General features: G+C 46.2%; 1 protein-coding gene across 2 annotated transcripts in view; it reads left to right on the plus strand.

Annotated features, from left to right (window-relative positions):
• pde6d (phosphodiesterase 6D, cGMP-specific, rod, delta) overlaps positions 1-24,146 on the plus strand; it is a 74,720-nt gene that overhangs the window by 29,908 nt on the left and 20,666 nt on the right. For both annotated transcript variants that reach the window (XM_084309457.1, XM_084309458.1), the window contains exons 2-3: positions 10,012-10,100; positions 10,207-10,332. In XM_084309457.1, the coding sequence (XP_084165583.1) occupies positions 10,012-10,100; positions 10,207-10,332 (215 nt within the window). The remainder of the gene's footprint in view (positions 1-10,011; positions 10,101-10,206; positions 10,333-24,146) is intronic.

Consider the following 24,146-nt stretch of genomic DNA (forward strand, 5'->3'; position numbering starts at 1 on the left):
AAGCCGCCTTTGATCAGGGAGGCGCGGAGCTTGAGTAGAAGGGCCTTGGCTTCTTCTGGCGTCGAGACGCTTTGCAGACAGTTGTCCACGTAGAAACTATTTCCTACACTTTGTCGGACCTCTTCATCAGCTGCTGGGTCCTCTGCGACGTGTTTTTGCAGTGCAAACGTAGCACAGCATGGGCTGCATGTGGTTCCGAAAGGGAGGACTTCCCATTGATAGATGGCTGGTTGCTCATCCCCGATCCTCTCTCTCCATAGGAACCGCAGCAGGGGCTTGTCCTCCTCCACTAGTCTCACCTGCAGGAACATCCCTTTGATGTCGCCGCTGATGGCCACCTTGTCCTGGCGGAAACGTAGTAACACGCCTAGTAGAGAGGGGCCGAGTGTTGGGCCGGGCAAGAGCTCTTTATTCAGATTTTGTGATCCGATCTGGTAGCTGCAGTTGAACACAATACGATCCTTGCCGTTGTGGTGGACTTTGTGGTGCGGCACGTACCATGATTCAATCGTCTGATCGGCCTCTTTAATGTCAATTTTCTTTGTGTCCCGCTGTGATTAGCTTGTTAATCTCAGCGCGGTACACAGTCTCCTGAGCGGGGTCTCTGGCTAGGCGCCGCTCTGTGTTCAATAGATACCGCTCCGTCGCTTCTTTTGGGGCGTGGAAGGTAGGCATACCCTCTCGCCTCAGGAGTGGAGTTGCGTATCTCATCACTCCGTTGACTTTGACTCTCTTTGTCCCTTGCTCGAGGAGGGCTATAGCGTAAATGTCTTCCTTGGAACGAATGTCTTTCTTTTCGTTCTTAAAGGGCAGAGAAAGGTTTTTTCTGGTCATAAAACTATCTTTGCCAGATCCCTCAAGAATTACTCAGGGGACATTCTGAGGGCCCAGCTAGAGCAAGTGAACTGGTCTCAAGTTCTCAGGGCCAATGAGGTAGACCAAGCATGGGGCACTTTTAAATCTCTGTTCTTGAAGGTTATAAACTCTGTAGCCCCCCTTAGACAAACCAGAGTGAAGCAGCGATCAGACCCATGGTTTGACCACACCATAGGTGATAGTATCAAACGGAGGGACTCTGCCCTAGCCAAGTTTAACCGTTCTCAAGATAAGGCTGACTTTGATCACTTCAAAAAACTCAGGAACCAGACTCAGGAAATGATCAGGATAGCTAAGAGAGAATACTTTGCAGAAACCATCAAGGAGAACAGCAATGACCCAACTAAACTGTGGAAAACCCTCAAGCAGCTAGGCTGTGGGGGCGATGCCAACCAAAGGACTACTGAGTCCAACATAGGCCTGTCCACAGACAAGGGAATGGAGTTTGATAAAAAGAATGTAGCCACAATCTTTAATAACTTCTTTACATCGGTAGCAGGTAAGCTTGTCTCTAACCTACCTCCCAAGACAGAGCAGTTTGGTGATGACTTTGTTTCCAACTACTATAGCCAACGAGGGGTTAAGGCAAACTCGTTCTCCTTAAGCAAGGTGTCAGTAGTCAAAGTGGCTGCGATGCTGGGTGAGCTCAAAATCAAGAAGGCCACAGGTGTAGATGGCATCAGTGCCAGGTTTCTGAGGGATGCAGCCGGAGTTATAGCTCCACCAGTAACCCATATTATTAACCTCTCCCTGGACCTAGGCAAGGTACCCACCGACTTCAAGAATGCCAAAGTCATCCCTATATATAAAAAAGGGAGCAAATCTGACCCCAGTAATTATAGACCAGTCTCAATTTTAAGTGTGTTATCCAAAGTCCTAGAGAAGATAGTCCATGAACAAGAACAGTCTTACTCTACTGAAACATGTCTTCTTTATCTTACAGACAGTATCAGGAGGGAGATAGATTCAGGTAAGCTGTGTGGGCTAGTTCTTCTAGACCTACAGAAGGCTTTCGACACAGTGAACCATGACATACTGCTCTCCAAGCTTAAGGCCTTGGGTATGTCTGAGACAGTGGTCAGATGGTTCTCTTCCTACCTTGCTGATAGGGTGCAGCGGGTTGAGGTCAGTGGCACTATGTCAGAGGCCAAGCCCATTGTATGTGGGGTCCCACAAGGAAGCGTGCTAGGACCTCTCCTTTTTTTACTGTACATAAATGACATGTCAGCAGCATGCTCATGTAACTTGTTTTTATTTGCAGACGACTCAGCCCTGCTAGTCTCACACAAGGATCAGAACACACTAGAACAGATGCTAGGTGAAGAACTTGCAGGGGTCAGCAGGTGGCTTTCGGACAACAGGCTTTCTCTTCACCTAGGTAAAACAGAGGCAGTACTATTAGCCTCCAAGCCCAAGCTCAGGAAAGCACAGGAGTTTAATATCCAGCTAGGAGCTGTAACCCTAAAACAGCAAAAAAAAGTGAAGTATCTAGGCTGTATGATAGACGGGAGCCTAGATGGGGAGGCTATGGCCTCCCAAGTACTGGGCAAAGTCAACGCCCGCACCAGGTACCTAGCTAGGAAAGCCAACCTCCTTGGCAGAGATAGCCTCAGGCTATTAGCAAATAGCCTAGTTCTCTGCCACTTTGACTATGGTAGCGTATCGTGGTTCGAGGGCCTGACAGTGAACATAAAAAAGAAGCTTCAGGTTTCCCAAAATAAGCTAGTAAGGGTGGTAATGGGTCTTGGCCCTCGTACCCACATAGGGAGGAGTCACTTCCAGGAGCTAAACTGGCTTCCTATAGAGGCCAGAGTTACCCAGCTCAGACTGAACATAGTGCACAATATTATAAACCAAAGGTCCCCTAGATACCTCCAAAACTACTTCACCCCGGTCAACGAATCCCACAACCACAGAACTAGAGCAAGCATAGCAAACCTGAATCCTGCTTCTTTCCGATCGAAACTGGGCCAATGCTCCCTTACTTTCTCTGGAGCCCAGGATTGGAACAAGCTGCCTATCCCCATCAAGCAGAGCTTGAGCCTCCACAGCTTCAAGAGAAGCGTCAGGAAGTGGCTCATGGACAGAATAGAAGAATAGCCCCCTATAGTTTGAATGGGTTTCTAATCAGTTTTTAGTTATTGTGGGGTATACAATTTTAGCGATAGGTTAGTCTTATAATGTTTTAAATGTATGAGTGTTGTGTTATTGCCGTGTTTTTTGTTGTGGCCTAACAGCCCTGGGACCATGACGGAAATAAGGGTTTTACTCTTTCTCATGTTATCCTTTGGATCCTTGTTGTGTGTTTTTAATCCATCAATAAAATCAATCAATCAATTGTCTCTAGTGTCCATAGCCTCTCGACATGCTGTAGGAGGGTGGTGTCTTCTTCTGTCACTCTGGAGTGGAGGCAGTTAGTGGCTGCTGTTCGGTTAAGAGACTTAGCGAGGGGGCCTTGTAATGTCCATCCTAGGCGGGTCTCGACTGCTGCAGGACAGCCTCTGGGCCCTGTGTGGACCCGGTCTATCGGGACTATGAGGTCTGCATGGTCGGAGCCTATCAGCAGGGTCGGGGTGGCACCGTCTATGAGTGGGATAGGTAGTTGACGCAGGTGCACATATTTATCCATCAGCTTGGCGATGGGGTAGGTGTACTGCGACAGGCCTATTTCTTGGCTGGTGAAAGCATTAGTAATCCTATACCGTCTCTCTGGCTGCCCGCTTGCTGCGATAGTGAAGGAGACATTCTCGCCCTTTATCGTCTTTAGATCTCTTCTTATTGTCCGAATCGTCATCTGGTTTTCGCTCCCCCGCAGCCCCAGCTGGGCCGCAGCGGACGCGAGGAGAAGGGTCTTCTCTGACCCGTCGTCAAGGATGGCGTAAGTGTCCATGACCTTGTCTTGGTAACTCAGTGTTACGCGGACCACCTTTAAGAGCACCAGGGCGCCCCCGCTGCTGGCGGGGTCAATGTACATAACACTTGCCTTTGTGCTGCTTGAGGGTGCAGGCTTTCTTCTGTTACTGTCGTGTAGGACATCTAGGTGGGCTCCGTCACACCGACTACACCTCTTCTTTAAGCGGCAATCGGCTGCCATGTGACTGCGCGCACATCGGTAACAGCGTCGGTTGGACTTTATCCATTGACTCACCTCGTCGGCGGTCATCTTCTTGAACGTGTCACATTGTGACAACCAGTGTTCCTTTTCGCAGTACGGGCACACCATCTTCCACTTCTCTTTCATCGAAGGGGTACTGTGGTTCTTGCTGCTCGGTACTGATTCTGATTGGTGCATGACGGTCACCAATCTTCGGCCATCGTTTGCTCTCCTAGGTCCCTCTCTGGAGCTTGGGGTGCTCCGCATGAACGTATCCAACCGTAGGCTGTTGACTTCTCTCGCCAGGAAGTCGGCTAGGTCTAGGAGGGATGGCTCGGGACCGTTAGGATCACGGTGGTCTCTTTGCCGCCTGAAGCGCTCTTGTCGGGCGGGCGGAAGCTTCTCTAAAATCCTCTCAACATTAGAGTTCGCGTACAGTTCGTGCATACCCTTTTCTCTTTGCGCCCCCAGCATCCCTACCAGGGATTGTACCTTGATAGACAGGTCATCTAGTGAGCGATTGTCTGTGGCTGGGGGTAGGCGGTCAATATGCCTTATCTCTTGTATTACGTAGTCCCATATGCGTCCATATCTTTGGTCGAGTGCTGCTAGAGCCGCTGTGTATGGGGTAGTAGAGGTGGCATAGGCCAGTGCTATATTGTGCGCTCGGGGCACCTTGAGGTGCTTCAGTAGGATAGCATACTTGTACGGTTCATCAGCTACATCGGACATCATTGTCTCTAAGCACATTCGTAGCTCCGTGTACTGTGCTCTGTTCTCGTGGGTGAAGTCCGGAAACGTCGGTGTGCCAATGTATGATGTCATGGATGGCTGGCACATCGGTGAGCGTTGGAAGAGAGGCCTCCTAGGCGAGTCTCCTCTTACGCCTCTTGGTGGGCTGGTACCTGCTGGGTACCATGGCCCGCGTATCCAGGTGCTATTCCTCGGGGCTGGTCGTGCGTCAAGCTCACCCGTGAATTGAGTCGGGGGTCTGTAGCGCAGAGCCACGGGGGTAGAGCCTGGGCTGTACTGGACCTCCTGGTCCTGTGGAGTACTGTGCTTCTGTCGGGCTTGACTCTCCTCCTCTCCCTCTTCTTCTTCCTCTGGCAGGTCCTCTAGATCCTGTAGTCGTCTATTTAGCCTCTCCGCGGTGTAGACCGTTTCTTCCTTGTAGCTGGGTCTCACTTGGACCGGTCGGGGAAGGGGTTCGGAGGGGGGTATAGGCTCTCTCTGGTGGTCGGGCTCAGGGTCGCTTGATCGGGTAGGGGAGGGTGCCCTTGACCCTTGTCTTGACGAGGCCCTGGAACCCCGTGCGGAGGGAGGGGGTGTTGCCCTGGTGATCAGCTGCTCCATTATCTGCGCTTGTAATCGGTCGCGCTCGGCTTCGCGCTTGGTGAGAGCGAGGTCGCGCTCTGCTTCGCGCTGGGCTTGGGCTCGGTCCCTTACCATATTCTCTTCCGTCTGAAGGCGTCTAATCTCTAGACGTATACGATCTTCTTCGCTCCGTTGCTGCGCCTGAAGGCGTTCTCTTTCCATGGAAGAATGTTCACGCTCACTAAGCGTCTGGGCTTGGAGTCGATCGCGCTCTGTTGAGGCTGCTAGGCTGGCGAGGAATGCCTGTGCCAGCATCTTGTCCGCCTCGCTGGGGGAAGACGCTGGTTGAGGTGATCAGCTCCTGGCAGTACTCGTTGGAGATCTGTTCTCCTGTGGCGAGTCCTGGAGATCCATCTCCGGGGTGCTCTCCTCTTCTTGTAGCGGGTAGAGTTCCATCCCTGGAGAGCTGTCTTTATCCTGGAGCTCTCCGGGGACTACTTCTTCGGTCTTGGCGGGGGGTAAAGTCGTGTCAGGTCCCTCCTGGTCCCTACCGTGAGCTTGGTCAGTTACGTTAGAACCCACTAGGGCCTCTATTGGCGGGGTAGCCTGGGCGATAGGGTCGGACATAATTTTACTATCTACTTTTTCCGCGTTTACCGTCTGTAGAAGGCTAGGTAGTATATTGGCAATGTAATCCTCTAGGTACTGAGGTGTCTGCCGTCTACGCTGCGGGCGATCTACTTTAGGAGAACCGTTTTGTGGAGTGTTCATCATAGGCCATGTCAATATTAATACCACTATATTAATATTACGCTAGTTACCCTCCGGCTCGAAGGACCAATTGTAACTGAGGGGTACAATTCCCTGACTGTATTGATAAGTATGGTATCATTAAACCACTACCGCTTTATGTACTTTAATTACTGGCCATACAGTACATGATATCTAAATATAATGAACACTTCCCACAATGAACCGGTTCTACACAAAGTTGTCTTTAAGTATTTATTGCAGCCAAAGGTACATAATACTTCTCGATTATACTTTGAATGCACTTGTAAGGCAAAGGAATGTGCGTAGGCAAATCAACAATGAATGTCCATTCTCTGGTTACGCAGGAGGTAATTATACAACCTGAATCTTAGGGAATTATATCTATGGTACACTAGTAATATAGCGGGAGATACTGGAAGGGTCCCCCTGGTTGTAAGCCAGCAGGGGTCGAGGAACTGTCGGTAGTAGAGAGTCTGGTCAACGATGACTAAGGAGACTCCAAGTACAGGAGACGGTGCAATAGCCTCTTGATCCACAGACGAATACAGCTGTTCTCCGTAGACTGTAGCTCCACAGTGAAGAAAGCTAGCCGGCCTCAGGCTCTCTGAGGCGCCGACTCGACTTGGCTCCTCGCGGGGTAAATCCAACACGTGCAGGCGTCGGCGATTCTCCGCTCCATAAATCACAGGACCAAAGCAAATATATTCCAGCCGCAAAGGGCTATGTAGTCGTCGGGTAGATTAATCCAGTGTACATGTCCACACGGTTCTCGTCTAGGTCTCCTCGGGTGAAAGCGCCATGACAGCAGCCCAGCCTGGATAAGAACTCTAGCTAATACGAGGAAGCGTTGGGGATGCTGGTCACTGTAGAACTTTAGCCGCACGATACACTATACACAAATAGACTATTCTTTACTTAATAGAAATATGTCGCACTCGACGGTATAGCGCCAAACTCTGACAATTCAGTTATTAATTCGCACGCGGTCTCAATGCTCTATTCTGGGGCCAAACAGGCCATACTTCACCGCACGTTGTATCGTGGGTGAGGCTTCAACTTATTGGGTAACTCTTAGACTAAGTAAGATTAAGACTAAGTGCTTCTGTATTCACCTGCGCCGTATTTATACGCACGGTGAACAAACTAGTGCCAACGACATTTCTGTCTCGTATCCCTGGGCAAGGCCGGGCATGCACAGACATGTCTTGACGGTGACTTTGAACCTGACTCCGGAGGCGCGGCTCTGGCGCCGGTGGACCGCTGTCCAATAGGATAATGAAATATTATGGTCTGGGCTAAAGGGATATTCCGTGTATATGTACAAGGAATATACAAGGGATATCAAACGATATACAAATAGTATGCAAATTATATCAATAAATAAATATATATATTCGGTTTAATCTGATCCTTTGTAACAGTAAGCGTGTATTGTGCGTGTGAACGTTGACGTGAACGTGCGGCACACTTCATAGGTTTCGTTTCGCGGTAAACTAAACGTTGACGTCATCGGACTTAAAAATATATATATATATACTCTATATATATATATATATTTTTTTTTTTTACAGTACCGAAATGTTGCACCGGCGGATCTCACGTGAATCGGTACTCGGTAGTACCGACGTGATTCGGTCGGTACCCTTAAAAGTACCTAATTCGATTGCGTTCGTCACCAGCCCCGGAGCTGTGAGCTTGGTTCGCCTGTTCGAATCCAGCTCACAGCTCCGGGGTTGTCACCAGCTTGGCTGGCCGTCTGCACTGATACAATTGGCTGTATCAGAGGGTGGGAGAAGCTGGCGGGGTGGGTCCGGGTCGTTGTAAACAGCGACTCCTACAGTTCGGTCGGGGCGCCTGCTAAGCGCGGATTGGACGTGAGGGGGATAGTGTGGTCCTCCCACACGCTACGCCCTCTCAATGAGAATCCGCGCTGCCAGGTGAAAAGAAGCGGTGATTGGCTGGACGTGTGTCGGAGGAAGCACGTGGTAGCCTCCACTCTCCCAAATGATCTGACTGTGGGGGGTAAAGCGCAGCGACCAGGAAGGGACTGGGAATTGGCATACGACTAACATTGGGATGGGAGAAAAATCGGAGGAAAATGGAGGGGGAAAAAGACAAAAAAAAAAAAAAAAAAAGTACCTAATTCGGTACCCATCCCTAGTGTTGATAGTAGGTGTTAGGAGGAGCTGCTGTTACTAGTTATTAGTATGTGTTGTTAGGAGGAGGTGCTGTTACTAGTTGTTAGTATGTGTTGTTAGGAGGAGGTGCTGTTACTAGGTGTTAGTAGGGGTGTAGCGATGCATCGATTAATCGAAATGCATCGATTCTAATGTGACGATTCAACTGCATCGAGTTGAAAATGTGGGGTCGCATCGTTACACCCTAGGTGTTAGTATGTGTTGTTAGGGGGAGGTGTTGAGAGAAGATGTTAGTGGGAGGTGTTGTTAGTAGGTGTTAGGAGGAGGCGTTGATAGTAGGTCTTAGGAGGAGGTGCTGGTAGGAGGAGGTGTTATTAGTAGAGGGTGTTATTAGTAGAGGGTGTTATTATTAGAGGGTGTTAGGAGGTGCTGTTATGAGGAGGTGTTATTAGTAGAGGGTGTTATTAGTAGAGGGTGTTAGGAGGTGCTGTTATGAGGAGGTGTTAGTAGGGATGCTGGTCTCTTGCGTGTGCTTCGATGGATTTTGGTTGGTTCTTCTCATGGATGGGCTCTCTCGGTTCGCTGGCGTTTTGGGGCACTCTGGTTGGATGCCAAACCTCTTTTCATTGTACTGTACTTGTGCTGCATCACGATGATAATACGTTTCTAAGAATCGAAGTTGACTATGTCTGAAGATCATAAACCAACTGGAGTTCTGCCTCCACACTGAACCACAGAGAGGAAGCTGCATGGAGCTAATCTGACCTGGCTAAATCTGGACCTGCTGAATGAGAGGCAGATATAGCTCATCCTCACTGGCCCTGTTTACCATCAATACCCAGAGCAAATCAAAGATGTTCACTCGTCAACACATGACATTTACGTACATCCTGAGTCTCCATCTTCCAGCCGGTGGAATCATCTCCCCCTGAGATGAATACATGAATATGTATTTCGGAGACACATACATGTAGACATTAATATCTCTCCGAGACACATACTGTACATGTAGACATTAACATATCTCTGAGACACACATACATGTAGACATTAATATCTCTGAGACATACATGTAGACATGAATATTTTTTTCTGAGACACATATGTAGACATGTACATGGTCAGACATGTGTGGTACCCCTGGATCAGGTAGGGGTCTGTGTTTTCAGTAGTTAATGTGTTGTCCTATGGTTAGGGTTAGGTTATGGGTATGTTGTGGTTAGGGTTAGGTTATAGTTATGGTAAGGTTGTGGTTAGGTTATGGTAAGGGTTAGGTGATGGTTATTGTAAGGTTAGGGTTATGTGATGGTTATTATAAGGTTATGGTAAGAGTTAGGTGATGGTTATGGTAAGGGTTAGGTGATGGTAAGGTTATGATAAGAGTTAGGTGATGGTTATGGTAAGGTTATGGTTATGGTAAGGGTTAGGTGATTGTTATTGTAAGGTTATGGTAAGGGTTAGGTGATGGTTATTATAAGGTTATGGTAAGGCGTAGTAAGGGTTGGGTCAGGGGTGGGCAATTAACTTTTACAAGGGGCCACATGAGAAACCTGAACTGTGTTGGAGGGCCGAACCAATGATAACTTGAACTTAATTCTGCTCAATATTCATTATCTCCCATTGTAAAGATTGACCGCGGGCCGGATACGGACGCCCAACGGGCCGGAAGTGGCCTGTGGGCCGTAATTGCCCAGGTCTGGGTTAGTTAGGTGATGATTATTGTAAGGTTATGGTTATGGTAAGGGTTAGGTGATGGTTATGGTTATATTACGGTTATGGAAGGGTCTGTGTCCGTTCCTTAACGTCTTTCTCCAGGAACTGGATGAATCTCAGAGACGCAGAGACGGGCAAAGTGCTGTGGCAGGGAACTGAGGACCTCTCGCTGCCGGAAGTAGAACATGAAGGTATCTAACATCTACATTCATACTCCAGATACTAGCTAATATCCTGGTTAAGGTTTTATTCAGGATAAGGTGTTCACCCTTCCTCCCTCCTCCTTCCTCCCCTCAGCTCGTGTTCCTAAGAAGATCTTGAAGTGTAAAGCTGTGTCCAGAGAACTCAACTTTTCCTCTTCAGAGAAACTGGAGAAGTTCAGACTGGAGCAGAAGGTTTATTTCAAGGGACAGTGTCTAGAAGGTAACACTACTACTACTACTACTACTACTACTACTACTACTACTACTACTACCACCACCACCACCACCACCACCACCACCACTACTACTACTACTACTACTACTACTACTACTACTACTACTACACTACTACTACTACTACTACTACTACTGTCTAGAAGGTAACACTACTGCTACTAATACTGTCTAGAAGGTAACACTACTGCTACTACTACTACTACTACTACTACTACTACTACTACTACTACTACTACTACTACTGTCTAGAAGGTAACAATACTGCTACTACTACTGTCTAGAAGGTAACACTACTACTACTACTACTACTACTACTACTGTCTAGAAGGTAACAATACTGCTACTAATACTGTCTAGAAGGTAACACTACTGCTACTACTACTACTACTACTACTACTACTACTACTACTACTACTACTACTACTACTACTACTACTACTACTACTACTGTCTAGAAGGTAACACTACTGCTACTACTACTACTACTACTACTGCTACTACTGCTACTACTACTACTAATACTACTGTCTAGAAGGTAACACTACTGCTACTACTACTGTCTAGAAGGTAACATTACTACTACTACTGTCTAGAACAGGGGTAGGCAACCCTAGGCACGCGGGGGCATTTTCATAGGCACAGGGGGCAGCATTAAAAAAAAATATATATATATATATATTTTTTTTGCTTTGAAATATTATAGTGAAATATTTTGCACTGTTGTCGCATTTATCTTGTTGAAATCCTCCCACAGGTTCTTTTTACTACCACATATTTAATTGAGACCCTTTATTTGTTTATTATTTTAATTTAGCTGGAAATACATTGCTACATCATTCAGTAACATTTGCAGAGCCTTATAACAAAAACATTATTACGGTCACCATTGTGACCAGTGGGATTAATCAACACATTTTATTATTTATTTTTCTATTTCATTGAACATTGCACATGTTAAAAGTAATTTTTTTTACTCAAAATGTGAGTATTACCAAGTCAACTTGTGTTCTTAAAACAATGACAATAAACATAGTTTTATTAGGTTGAAATAATGTGGTTGTGTACTTATTTTTCTGTTAACTGAAAACTGAAAACCTTAATGCACAGTAACTGAACTCAATATTTTTAAGTTCTGGTAACTTATTATTATTTATTTTTTTACAGTATAGTCTTGCGATCAATCAAAACTTATTTACACGATATACCTCACATTCACCCTCCATTCACATCCTGGTGTTCTCCATTAGGTCTGTAGGTGGAGCTATGACAGCACACGTACAGTACACACACCGATGGTGTGTGATGTGTCCAAAAATGAATGGGCAAATGTGAGTGAAATGGTCGCACTGTATGCAGCTGTTTGTCTGCATTGCATTCCCCCCCCCCAACTCAGATTTAGGGTTGATACAACCATCATAATAATATTGTTAATAATAACAATAACAATAATGATGTAATAATGTACAAATTATCATTAAAAAGACCTGATTATGAGAAAAAAAAATTTATGATGCATGGAATATTGTTGAGGCACACTAGTTACAACTATATTTCAAACAAGCACTCCATGTCAAAAAGGTTGCTGACTACTGTCTAGAAGGTAACACTACTACTACTGTCTAGAAGGTAACACTACTGCTACTACTACTACTACTACTACTACTGTCTAGAAGGTAACACTACTACTACTACTGTCTAGAACAGTGGTTCTCAAACTTTTTACACCAAGTACCACCTGAGAACGTAGCTGGCTCTCCAAGTACCACCATATGACCGGCGTTAAAATACAGTCTATTCAGCTATGCACAGTTCACGCAGGAGGCAAATCTATTCCTAATACCATTATTTATTGTTAACTTTTGTCAGACACAGCCACAATGTACAAAGGGATAGCACTAGAACTAGCAAACGCTTCCACACAACTCATACAATGCAAGGGGCATTGAGAACATAATAACTAACATTCTCACATAGCAAGTGAGAAAATGAAGAACAACTGTATTTCAGCAAATGTACTTAATTCTCTCTCTCTCTCTCACTCTCTCTCTCTCTCACACAGCAAGCAATTGTCCGTCATTCTCTCTCTCTCTCTCTCTCTCTCTCACACAGCAAGCAATTGTCCGTCATTCTCTCTCACACTCACACACACACACACACACACACACACACACACAATTATTTTGTTACAAAAACTTAATTTCAGGAGTGCAGGAATTTTTGAATTTGTACCCTTTAAATGCCAGTGTTTGTGATGGGCATCACAAATTATTGTAAAAAAGAAAAGAAAACACATATTCAATACATTTTTGAATGTTTACCCTTTAAATGCCAGTTTGTGTGATGGCATCACAAATTATTGTTAAAAAAAACACACAAAAAGTAAAATATTTACAATATATCAAATGCAAAGTACATTTTTCTGGGGGGGTTATTACAGGCTAGGCATGTGTCAATGATTAGCAGCAACACATATTTTGATGGATTTTTTGTAATGTCAGATTTAACACCAAGTCTTTTCAGAAAAGTGGGAGTATTTCATTTTTTATCTGACATTACAAGAAATCTAAAAATAAATGGTTATGATCAGGGCTGAAGTTGAATTAAAGATTTATGACTGTTTAGACTGCATTACTCTCTGTCACAGTGATCTCCTGGTTGTTCCCCACTTAGATTATCTAACTATCGCGCTGCCGCAACCAGAAACACTGGCCTGGCCTGCTTCTAAATTCAGTGGCCTGACTGCAAAAAAATAGTTTTTTTTTTTTTTTTTTTTTTTAGCTTTTTTGGAAATGTTTTCAAGTACCACCAGCAGTACCACCAAGTACCACTAGTGGTACGCGTACCACAGTTTGAGAACCATTGGTCTAGAAGGTAACACTACTGCTACTACTACTGTCTAGAAGGTAACACTACTACTGTCTAGAAGGTAACACTACTACTACTACTACTACTACTGTCTAGTTTCAAGTTTCAAGTTTCTTTAATAGTTGTCATACAGAAGTACAGAATACTTTTATACAAAATGCTTCTTACTGTTACGCTCCAGAGACTGTGTTAGACAAGATAAGTATGAAATAAAATAGTATAGCATGTAAAATAGAAGTAAAAATAGAGGTCACAGTGTTCAGTATAGACATATGTACAATGTTCGATGCAGAATAGAAGTAACTGAGTTACCATACAATATACAATATACTATGCAATGTACTAATATACAATACTATATAGTGCAGAGCAGAAATGGGATGAGGTACAATTTAGGTACAATTTACAGTAAGGTGTACGAGTTGTAGTGCAAATCCTTTACCAATAAATATAAAGTGTAAAGTGTGTTTAGTGTTCTAAAGTGTGTAAAGTGGGTGCTGCAGTGAGTTGTTTGTTTAAAGTGAGTGTGTGCGTGTGGATGTGTGTGCTGTGTGCATTTGATGGTTGTTGCATAGTGTTTATTGTTCGTTGAGCAGCCTGATGGCCTGGGGATAGAAGCTTCTTCTGAGTCTTTCTGTGCTCGCCTTAAGACTCCGGTATCGCTTGCCTGACCGCAGCAGTTCAAAGAGGCAGTTGTTCGGGTGGCTGGAGTCCTTGATGATTCTCTTAGCCTTCCCCCTGCACCGCTTGTTGTAAATGTTCTGGAGGGTGGGAAGCCCCCCTCCAATTGTGCGTTCGGCTGAACGTGTCACTCTTTGTAGTCTGCTACGGTCTTGTGCAGTGCTATTCCCAAACTAGGAGGTGATGTTGCCAGTCAGGATGCTCTCGATTGTACATGAGTAGAAGTTCCTGAGGATCTTCTGATTGACTTGGAACTTCCTTAGGCGCCTGAGGAAGTAGAGGCGTTGTCGTGCCTTCTTCACAACACTGTCAATGTGTGTGGTCCATGTCAAGTCCTCGGATATGTGGGCTCCGAGGTACTTGAAACTGTTCACTCTCTCAACCGGTGCCCCGTCGATGCTGAGGGGGCTGTAGTCCTTGACCCCCGACCTCCTGAAGTCCACAATCATCTCTTTTGTTTTGCTGACGTTCAGGGAGAGGCAGTTCTCCTGACACCACTGTGACAGATTCTCTACCTCTTCCAGGTAGGCCCTCTCGTCGTTGGCAGAGATCAGGCCCACCACTACTGTGTCATCAGCAAATTTGATGATTGTGTTGTTGTTCCGCTGTGCCACGCAGTCATGTGTGTACAGGGAGTAGAGGAGGGGGCTCAGAACACAGCCCTGGGGGGCCCCTATGTTGAGCGTGATGGATGAGGAGGTGCAGTTGCCTGCTCTTACCACCTGGGGTCTGCCCGTCAGGAAGTCCAAGACGCACTGGCAGAGGTCATAGTTCAAGCCCAGGTCCCTGGGCTTGGCTATGAGTTTGGAGGGGACTATGGTATTGAATGCTGAGCTGTAGTCAATGAACAGCATTCTCACATAGTTCCCCTGCCTCTTGTCCAGGTGTGATGCTGCTGTGTGCAGCACATGGGCTATGGCATCCTCCGTGGATCTGTTAGGGCGGTATGCAAATTGCAGGGGGTCCAGGTTGATGGGGAGGGAGGAACAGATGTAGCCCTTCACTAGCTTCTCAAAGCACTTCATGGCTATGGAGGTGAGGGCTACAGGGCGGTAGTCGTTGAGGCAAGCAGGCGTAGATTTTTTGGGTACAGAGATGATGGTGGACTTCTTCAGACAGGTGGGGATGACAGCCTGTTCTAAGGACAGGTTAAAGATGTCAGTGAATACCGGGGCCAGTTGGTCGGCACAGACTTTTAGGACGCGGCCGGGGATGCCGTCCGGTCCTGCTGCCTTCCTGATATTCACTTTTTTAAAGGTCCGCCTCACCTCATGCTCTGTTACCCTGAACACTGAGTCTCCATCAGCAGACCCCCCCCCCCCCCCCCCCTTGCCGTGGCTTGTAGGCTGGTGTTGTTATTCACAGCCGCAACATCACCTCCTGGTTTGGGAATAGCACTGCACAAGACCGTAGCAGACTACAAAGAGTGACACGTTCAGCCGAACGCACAATTAGAGGGGGGCTTCCCACCCTCCAGAACATTTACAACAAGCGGTGCAAGGGGAAGGCTAAGAGAATTATTAAGGACTCGAGCCACCCGAACAACTGCCTCTTTGAACTGCTGCCGTCAGGCAAGAGATACCGGAGTCTTATGGCGAGCACAGAAAGACTCAGAAGGAGCTTCTATCCCCAGGCCATCAGGCTGCTAAACGAACAATAATCGCTAAACGAACAATAATCACTATGCAACAACCATCAAATGCACACAGCACACACACCCACACGCACACACTCACTCAAACAAACAACACACTGCAGCACCCACTCTCCACACTTTAGATCACACAAACACACTTACACTTTATATTTATTGATAAAGGATTTGCACTACAACTCGTACACCTACTGTGAATTGTACCTAAACTGCACCTCGTCCATTTATGCCTTGCACTATATAGCATTGTATATTAGTACACTGCACAGTATTGTATATTGTATGGTAACTACGTCTACGAACATTGTACATATGTCTAAACTGAACACTGTGACCTCTTTTTTTACTTCTAATTTTTACTATGTTTTTATTTCATACTTATCTTGTCATGCACAGTCTCTGGAGCGCAACAGTAAGAAGCATTTTGTACAAAAGTATTCTGTACTTCTGTATGACAACTATTAAAGAAACTTGAAACTTGAAACTTGAAACAAACCTCGCATAGAAGGTATTGAGATCATTTGCTAAGGAGATGTCACTGTTCAGTTTGAGGGAGGTGCCTTTGTAATCTGTCATTGTTCTGAGGCCCTGCCACATACCTCTAGAGTCAGCCTGTTCAACTTTATCCCTGTAACGCCGTTTTGCCTCTATTACTGCTCTCCTGACGTTGTATCTTGCCGTCTTGTGTTCTTCCATGTTGCCTGTCACCAGCCCGGTGTTGTAGGCTGAGGTGCGCACTTTCAGAGCCTCACGGACGGATTTATCTACCCAAGGCTTTTGATTTGGGTAGATTCTAATTGTGGTAGAGGGGATTGTTTCTTCTACCAGAGTACAGACAAAGTCAAGCACCGTTTCAGTGTATTCGTTAATATTGGCTGTGTTATCACGGAAGGTCTAGAAGGTAACACTACTACTACTACTACTACTGTCTAGAACAGGGGTTCTCAACCTTTCTGCTGCCAAGGCACCCCTGTGTCCAATAAAACATTCCAGGGCACCCCTACATACGATAAAGACTTTTCCGGTCCTGTCTTTTTTGCTACAATGATGACAAAAGTGCTCGCTTTCAAAATAACGTTTATTTAACCCATTGAAACCGGGAAACACATTTGTGTGTATATGCAGGCTATATAATGCATTATTAGCAGGCGTTTCAGGTCTAAATGTATAAATAAATATAGCAATAGTGTGACCATTTCTGAAACAGAAAATCATGTATTTTTTTTTTAAATACAGAAAAGGATCACACAACATGATACCAGTCTGGTTTAGCATGAGAACACAACATTGCAGCTGCACTGTTTGACTGGGGCAATCTCAACGGTCGAATTGGTACTGGAAGGTACTGAATTGGTATTGGTAACTGTAACCTGTTTCGATGGACGAGTTAAAAACGTGTCCATTTTGTGTGAAAATTCAGCTTTGCGGTTCACGTTGGAAATATTATTCTAGTGAGGTGACGATTGATTATGACATCACATCCCTGCAGAGTGCCTTTTACTGTTTATACAGTTTTCATTCATTCATTCATTTACATTTTGTATCATAATAATCATAACACAGCGGCTGATACACTCACTTGTTCTGCGAGTAGACCATCGCCGTCGGAAGCGTGTAATTGGCACTTTTCAGAAGCTGTGTGGTCCGGTCTTGAACTTTCCATAACGTGTCTCGATAAATCCATTTGATTAGATCCAGCACTGAATGCATTTAGTGATTATTATCACAACGACGATTGCGATAGCCGCTTTGCATTTCCTTGATAACGGACATAGGACTGCTCTGGAAATGCGTTGGAAAATCTGTTGGTAAAAGTAATGACGCCTGCCGCGGACGTTAAGTTGGTGAAGTTTCTATAATAACTTTACGAAACGTGTGATCGATTTCTTTTTTAGTTCATGTTATTAGATTAGGCAATTATTGTATACACATGAAGCACTAGATAGACTATTTGTTTAGTTAAATAGTTGCAGGGCTGTACGTTAACTTTTTTTGCACATAGCACTGGTGCTACAGAGGTTGATAGTTTTGTAGCACAGGCCAAAATCTTGTAGTACAAGTATAAAACGTGTTATATTTGTAACAGTCACAAATGTGCCTATTGTATTTGTGTTATTTAGTTGCAGTGCCATGTTTGGCTGTCATTTTCATGCTGACAAGTTGACGTCACACAGCCAGACACGTTACGTGTAAGGAATTACATTACAAACATTACAAATTTTTTTTAGCTCTTCCAGACATTTAAATGAAAAACTATTTATTGTTTTTAATACAAATAGACCTCCTGTTCACTATAAAGTGCCACGTTTTGATATATTGAGCTTTAAACTTTAAGTAAATATTTTGGAACACGCAACCCCTTCCTCTCCCAAACCGTTCCTGCAATTGTTTTATATTGCATGATGATCATGGATACATTTATTATGTATTGTATTTTTTATGTTTAAATATCAACATCATCTGTCTGTCCACCCTCAGTACATTTACTATCAATATAATATACTCGTCTGACTTCATCATATCTTTTCAAACGCACACACACAGAGGGAGAATGCCCCCCCCCCCCCCCTCCTCCCCAGTCCTCCTTCCAAGTCCCCACTCTGCTGTTCTGTCGCTCTGAACAGGGCTTTAGCTTGTTGTTAGCTTATGCTAACGTCGCGTTAATTCCGGTCATAAAGGAATGTCAAGGATTGCAAAGCATGTTATATGCATTTGACCCATTGCAGAATAAAACAGCAGGGATTTGTTTTGGTTCGCGAAAACACTATCCTTGTTGTTGCAATGTGCGTGTTCACTGTTCCAGACTCTACTGCTGCCTGAGACGCTACTAGTACTGCTGTGTGGAGATGCATCCGGCTGTGTGCTGTAGAGCGGATATGAGTCATGACACCACAGATTTTCAAAAAAATCATAATGACCTGAATGTTGCTAGCTGTTGGAGCCTAGTTATTATAGCTGGAGCTGCGCTAGGGCAGAAAGGAGACCCGCTACAGGATTTTCAAAATAAGACTGTTGTCATTCTATATTTTTAAAGAACATTCCCAGGCATCTCGCGGCACCCCTGGCAGCTCTCCGCGGCACCCTTGTGTGCCACGGAACCCCTGTTGAGAACCGCTGGTCTAGAAGGTAACACTACTACTACTGTCTAGAAGGTAACACTACTACTACTACTACTACTACTACTACTACTACTACTACTACTGTCCAGAAGGTAACAATACTACTACTACTGTCTAGAACAGGGGTGGCCAACCCGCGGCTCTTTGCCCGTCAATGTGCGGCTCTTCCATCCATAAAAAAAAAAAAAAAAAAAATTATTACTTTTTTTTTTTTATGTCACTCATTCCATAAGGACGTAGAATAAACATTTAATTTTTTTTTTAAATTGCCAATTTGCATGTTCTTGGTATCTGAATCTAGGGACATATGGATCAGTGTCAGAAATAGTGTGTATGTTACTAGGCTTGAGTAAATTGTAATGAACCAAAGGAGAATATCAATTCTATTTTAAAAAATGTTTATCTTTGACTGTGAATAACACCATGCTAAAATTGACCAGACCTGAAAAATCTAAGCAAATGAATAAAGGGAAGATGATTAAACAGAAGGTTTTGTAGATACAGTACTGAATTCTGCCATCTTTTTTATAATGTAAATTTCTCCACCATTTTCATCATATTGCAACACCGTTTTTTGCAAGACGTTCACAGAAAGGTAGAGAAACTAACTGCGTTCTGTTTTATGGCAATAACGTTCAGGTTTGTGGGAGATAATCCCAAAAAATAAGAGAAATAAAAAAGTAAATCCAGAAGTCAGATGATTGACAGGGGCTGGTGTGAGCTGGGTAGGGTAGTTTTTCTAAATTTGAAAGCCCTGAGTCTCTTCCTTCAAAAACTACACTCACTTTTGGATGTGCCACTTCCTCCTGTCAATATGCACCGGTTTCCGACTCGATGCCCTGAGATTTCTATAATCTTATATTTCACTAATAACAGTTAAAATAATTGGTAAACAAACATAATGCTGAAAATATACACTTTTACTGTATATCTCGGGCTTAAGAGGTTCTCAGCTGCATAATAATGTGGCAGTTGATGTGGCAGTTGGCACCAGGCCACACAGTGGTTGGAGCCCAGCCTCAAAACGGCTTAAGATCTTGAGGTAGAAAAATGCGGTTTTTGAGTACTTGATTAGAAATACAAAACAATGCATTATTCTTTTGGAAAAAAACCTACAGTAGGTATTCCATAGACTCACAGGAATTGGAACATTCTTTTTTTAAATGGCTAAAAGTGATTTTGTAATTTTGCAACCGTGGGTCTCACAGGGTACTTTTAACCCTGTGAGGCCCAAATAAAAAAGACATTAGCAACTTCAGAGGCCAGAGGGTGAGACCTATAAACACATTAAGGGTGCCGTGACTGAAAAAAAGGTTGAGAAACGCAGTAATTTTTGTGAACTAGAGCAGGTAGAGGACTTAGAGCCTGACACCAACTTCATAATGGAGTCAGTGTCCACCAGGGAGAAGGATGAAAAGGAGTGGGTGGGATGGGGCAGGGGGTCATGTTTAACACCCGGAGGTGTGGGGGACACAGGAATAGACTGGAGCTCCTGGTAGATGGCATCGATCTTGGTTTGGAAGAATTCCGTGAATCTGTTGCAGAGATCGGAGGAGGTGGTCTGGAGGGGGTTGTCAGGGGGCTGGAGGAGTTTGGTGATGGTGGAGAAGAGGGCTTTGGAATTCCCTTGGCCTACTACAGTACTACTACTGTCACTACTACTAGTACTGCTACTACTACTATTACCAATACTACTACTGCTACTACTACTGCTACTACTACTATTACTACTGCTACTACTACTACTACTGTTACAAAGGGTCAGATTAAACCGAATATATATATTTATTGCCTGAGATCCCATGTATAATATTTGTATATCGTTTGATATCCCTTGTATATTCTTTGTACATATACACGGAATATCCCTTTACCTGGTACAGGACAGACCATAATATTCGTTCTCCTATTGGAAGCGATCCCCTAGGCGCCACGGCCATACCCCCAATGTCTAGTTCAAAGTCACCGCTAAGACATGCCTGAACATGCCCGGTTTTGCGCAGTAATACGAGACAGAAATAAGGCTGGTACTAGATTATTCACCGTACGTATAAATACGGCGCAGGTGGATACAGCAGCACTTAGCCTAAAGTCAAGTTACCCTCAAACGAGTTAACCCAACAAGTTGAAGCCTTCATCACGAGTCAACGACCAAGTGAAGTGAGCAACCTTGCGTCTAAATAGAGCAATTATAACCGCGTGCGAATAGGATAGTAAAAGTGTCAGAGCTTAGTGAAATAACGTCAAGTTCGACCTAGTTAAATGTGAAGTACCGTGCACCGGAGAATCTACACCGGTGAATGCAGAGCCTTTTCCGGCTGGATTATTGCTTTGGTACTGTGGCTGCTGGAGCAGAGAACCGTCTACCCCACTGCTGTGTGGGATTTACCCGTGAGGAGCATCACTCGAGCCCGTCTCTAGGAGAGGCTGGCTGGCTTTCACCTATGCTGTCGCGCATACTTGGATTATAGCTGCTGCTTTCGTCTGCCGATCAAGGGAGTAATGTACCGCCTCCCGTAGCTGGAGCTTATTGATTGCCCGTTGATCCAGACTTTTGCATTCGAACATTCCTCCCCCCTGCTGGCTTACAACCGGAGGGAACCCCCTTAGTATCTCCAGCTGACCTACTAGTGTACCATATATAATTCTTATGTTACAGGTGGTATTAATTACCCCCTGTGTAATATGCTCATGGACTTACGCTCTTGACCTATTCATGCACATTCTTCGCCTTACAAGCGCAACTCTCAATCTTAATAAATAATGTAAGATAATCTTGGTGCTCTTCTAATAAATATTCTAAACAGTACTTTCTTGTTAAGCCGTGTTATTGTGGGGGTGTTCATCACATATACCTGTGTACTGTATGGCCAGTAGTAATGTACATAACGCAGTAGTGGTTTAATGATACCATACTTATTCAATACAGTCAGGGAATTGTACCCCTCAGTTACAATTGGTCCTTCGAGCCGGATGGTAATTAGCGTAATATTAATATAATATTAATATTGACATGGCCAGCGGTGAACACTCCACAAACGGCTCTCCTAAGCTAGAACGCCCGACGCGCAGACGGCAGCCACCTTCTTACCTAGAGGACTACGCCGCCAGTCTACTACCTAGCTTTATACAGACGTTAAAGGCGGATAAAATAAGTAAAGCGGATAGCCAAAGTATGTCAAACCCTACCGACCAGGCGACCCTGCCAGTAGAGACCCTAGTGGGTTCTAACGTAACTGACCAAGCTCACGGGGGGGAACAGGAGGGACATGACATGACTTTACCCCCCGACAACGCCAACGGGACAGTCCCCGGAGAGCTCCAGGATAAAGAAAGCGCTCCAGGGACGGAACCCGACCCACTACCAGAAGAGACGCACACCCAGGAGATGGACCTCCTCGGAGCGCGACAGGAGAACGGATCTCCAACGAGCACTGCCAGAAGCCGATCACCTCCGCCTGTGTCTTCCCCCAGCGAAGCGGACAAGATGCTGGCGCAGGCATTCATCGCCACCCTGGCAGCCTCCACCGAACGCGATCGACTTCAAGCGCAACAGACGAGCGAGCGCGAACAAGCTGCAGACCAACGAGAGCGCCTTCACGCGCAACTCCAAGCGCAAGCCCTCAGTGAACGCGAACATTCTGCAACCGAGCGAGAGCGCTTCCAGGCGCAACAAAGGAGTGAAGACGACCGCATAAGACTGGAGACCAGACGCCTTCAGACGGAAGAGAACATCGAAAGAAGCCGCGCCGATGCACAGTGCGCCGCCGCCAATGCACAGCGCAACGCCGCCCATGCCAGCGCCAATGCACAGCGCGACGCCGCCAATGCCCAGCGCGAAGCAGTGCGCGACGCCGCCCATGCCCAGCGCGAGGCAGAGTGCGACCGGCTGCAGGCGCAGATGATGGAAAAATTGATTGCCATGGCGACACCCCCTCTCTCCGCACGGAGCTCCCGGAGATCATCACGACAAGGGTCTAGGACACATTCCCCTACCCGACCAAGCGACCCGGGACCCCGCCAACAGGAGGATCCTGTCCACGTCTCCGAACCCCCTCCCCGGCCGGTCCATACGAGACCCAGCAACCGGGAAGAACCGGACCACGCCGAGAGACTGAACAGAAGACTCCAGGACCTAGCAGAGGAAGAGGAAGAGGAGGAATGTCAAGCCGACCAGCAGCAACGTACTCTGGACCAGGAGGCCCAGTACAGCCCAGACGTCAGCCCCGAGGCACTGCGCTACAAACCCCCGACTCAACTCACGGGTGAGTTTGACGCACCGTCAGCACCGAGGAACAGCACCTGGGTACCCGACCCCTGGTACCCACCAAGTACCAGCCCACGACGACACGTACAGGGAGACTCGCCCAGGAGGCCTCTCCCCCAACGCTCACCGATGTGCCAGCCATCCATGGCATCGTACCTTGGCACACCGACGTTCCCGGACTTCACACACGAGAACAGAGCACAGTACACAGAGCTACGAATGTGCTTAGAGACAATGATGTCCGATGTCCCCGATGAGACGTACAAGTACTGTATGCTATCCTACTCAAGCACCTGAAGGTGCCCAGAGCGCATAATATAGCGCTGGCATATTCCAACTCAAGTACCCCATACACCGCGGCTCTAGTAGCCCTCGACCAACGTTATGGACGCATATGGGACTACGTGATACAAGAGATAAGAGACATCGACCGTCTCCCCCCAGCCAGAGACAACAGAGCATTAGATGACCTCTCTATCAAGGTACAGTCCCTGGTAGGGATGCTGGGGTCCCAAAAGGAAAAAGGGATATACGAACTGTACGCTAACTCTAATGTAGAAAGGATATTAGAGAAGCTCCCTCCCGCCCGACAAGAGCGTTTTCGGCGGCAGAGAGACCACCGTGACCCCAACGGCCCAGAGGCATCCCTCCTAGACTTATCTGATTTCCTCGCCAGGGAGGTCAGCAGCCTACGACTGGACACATTCGTATGGAGTGGACCAAGCCCAAGACCAGGACCTCGGGGATCAAATGATAACCGCCGGTCGGTGACCGTTATGCACCAAGCCGAATCAGTACCGCAGCACAAGAACCACAACACCCCCTCGACGAAAGAGGAGTGGTAGATTGAATGCCAGTACTGTGAAGGGGAACATCGGCTGTATCAATGCAACACTTTCGGGAAGCTGACCACGGACGAGGTGAGTCAGTGGATCAAAGACCACCGCCGCTGCTTCCGCTGCGCGCACAGCCATATGGCAGCTGAGTGCCGCTTGAAGAAGAAGTGCAGCAGGTGCGGCGGTGCCCACTTGGAGGTCCTGCATGACATCAACAGGCGTCCGCCAGGACAACAAAGTGGGCCCGTCGCGGTAATGTACCAGGCCGAGGCGGTGGCACCAGTACCGAAGATCCACCAGACCGCCCCCTGGTGTACCGACTGCTACAGCAGACACTGGGAGTCACGGTGCTACTCGGACGACCGCGAGTCGGCA

This window comes from Notolepis coatsorum (genome assembly GCF_963971535.1).
Source record: "Notolepis coatsorum genome assembly, chromosome: 3".
Lineage (NCBI taxonomy): Eukaryota > Metazoa > Chordata > Actinopteri > Aulopiformes > Paralepididae > Notolepis > Notolepis coatsorum.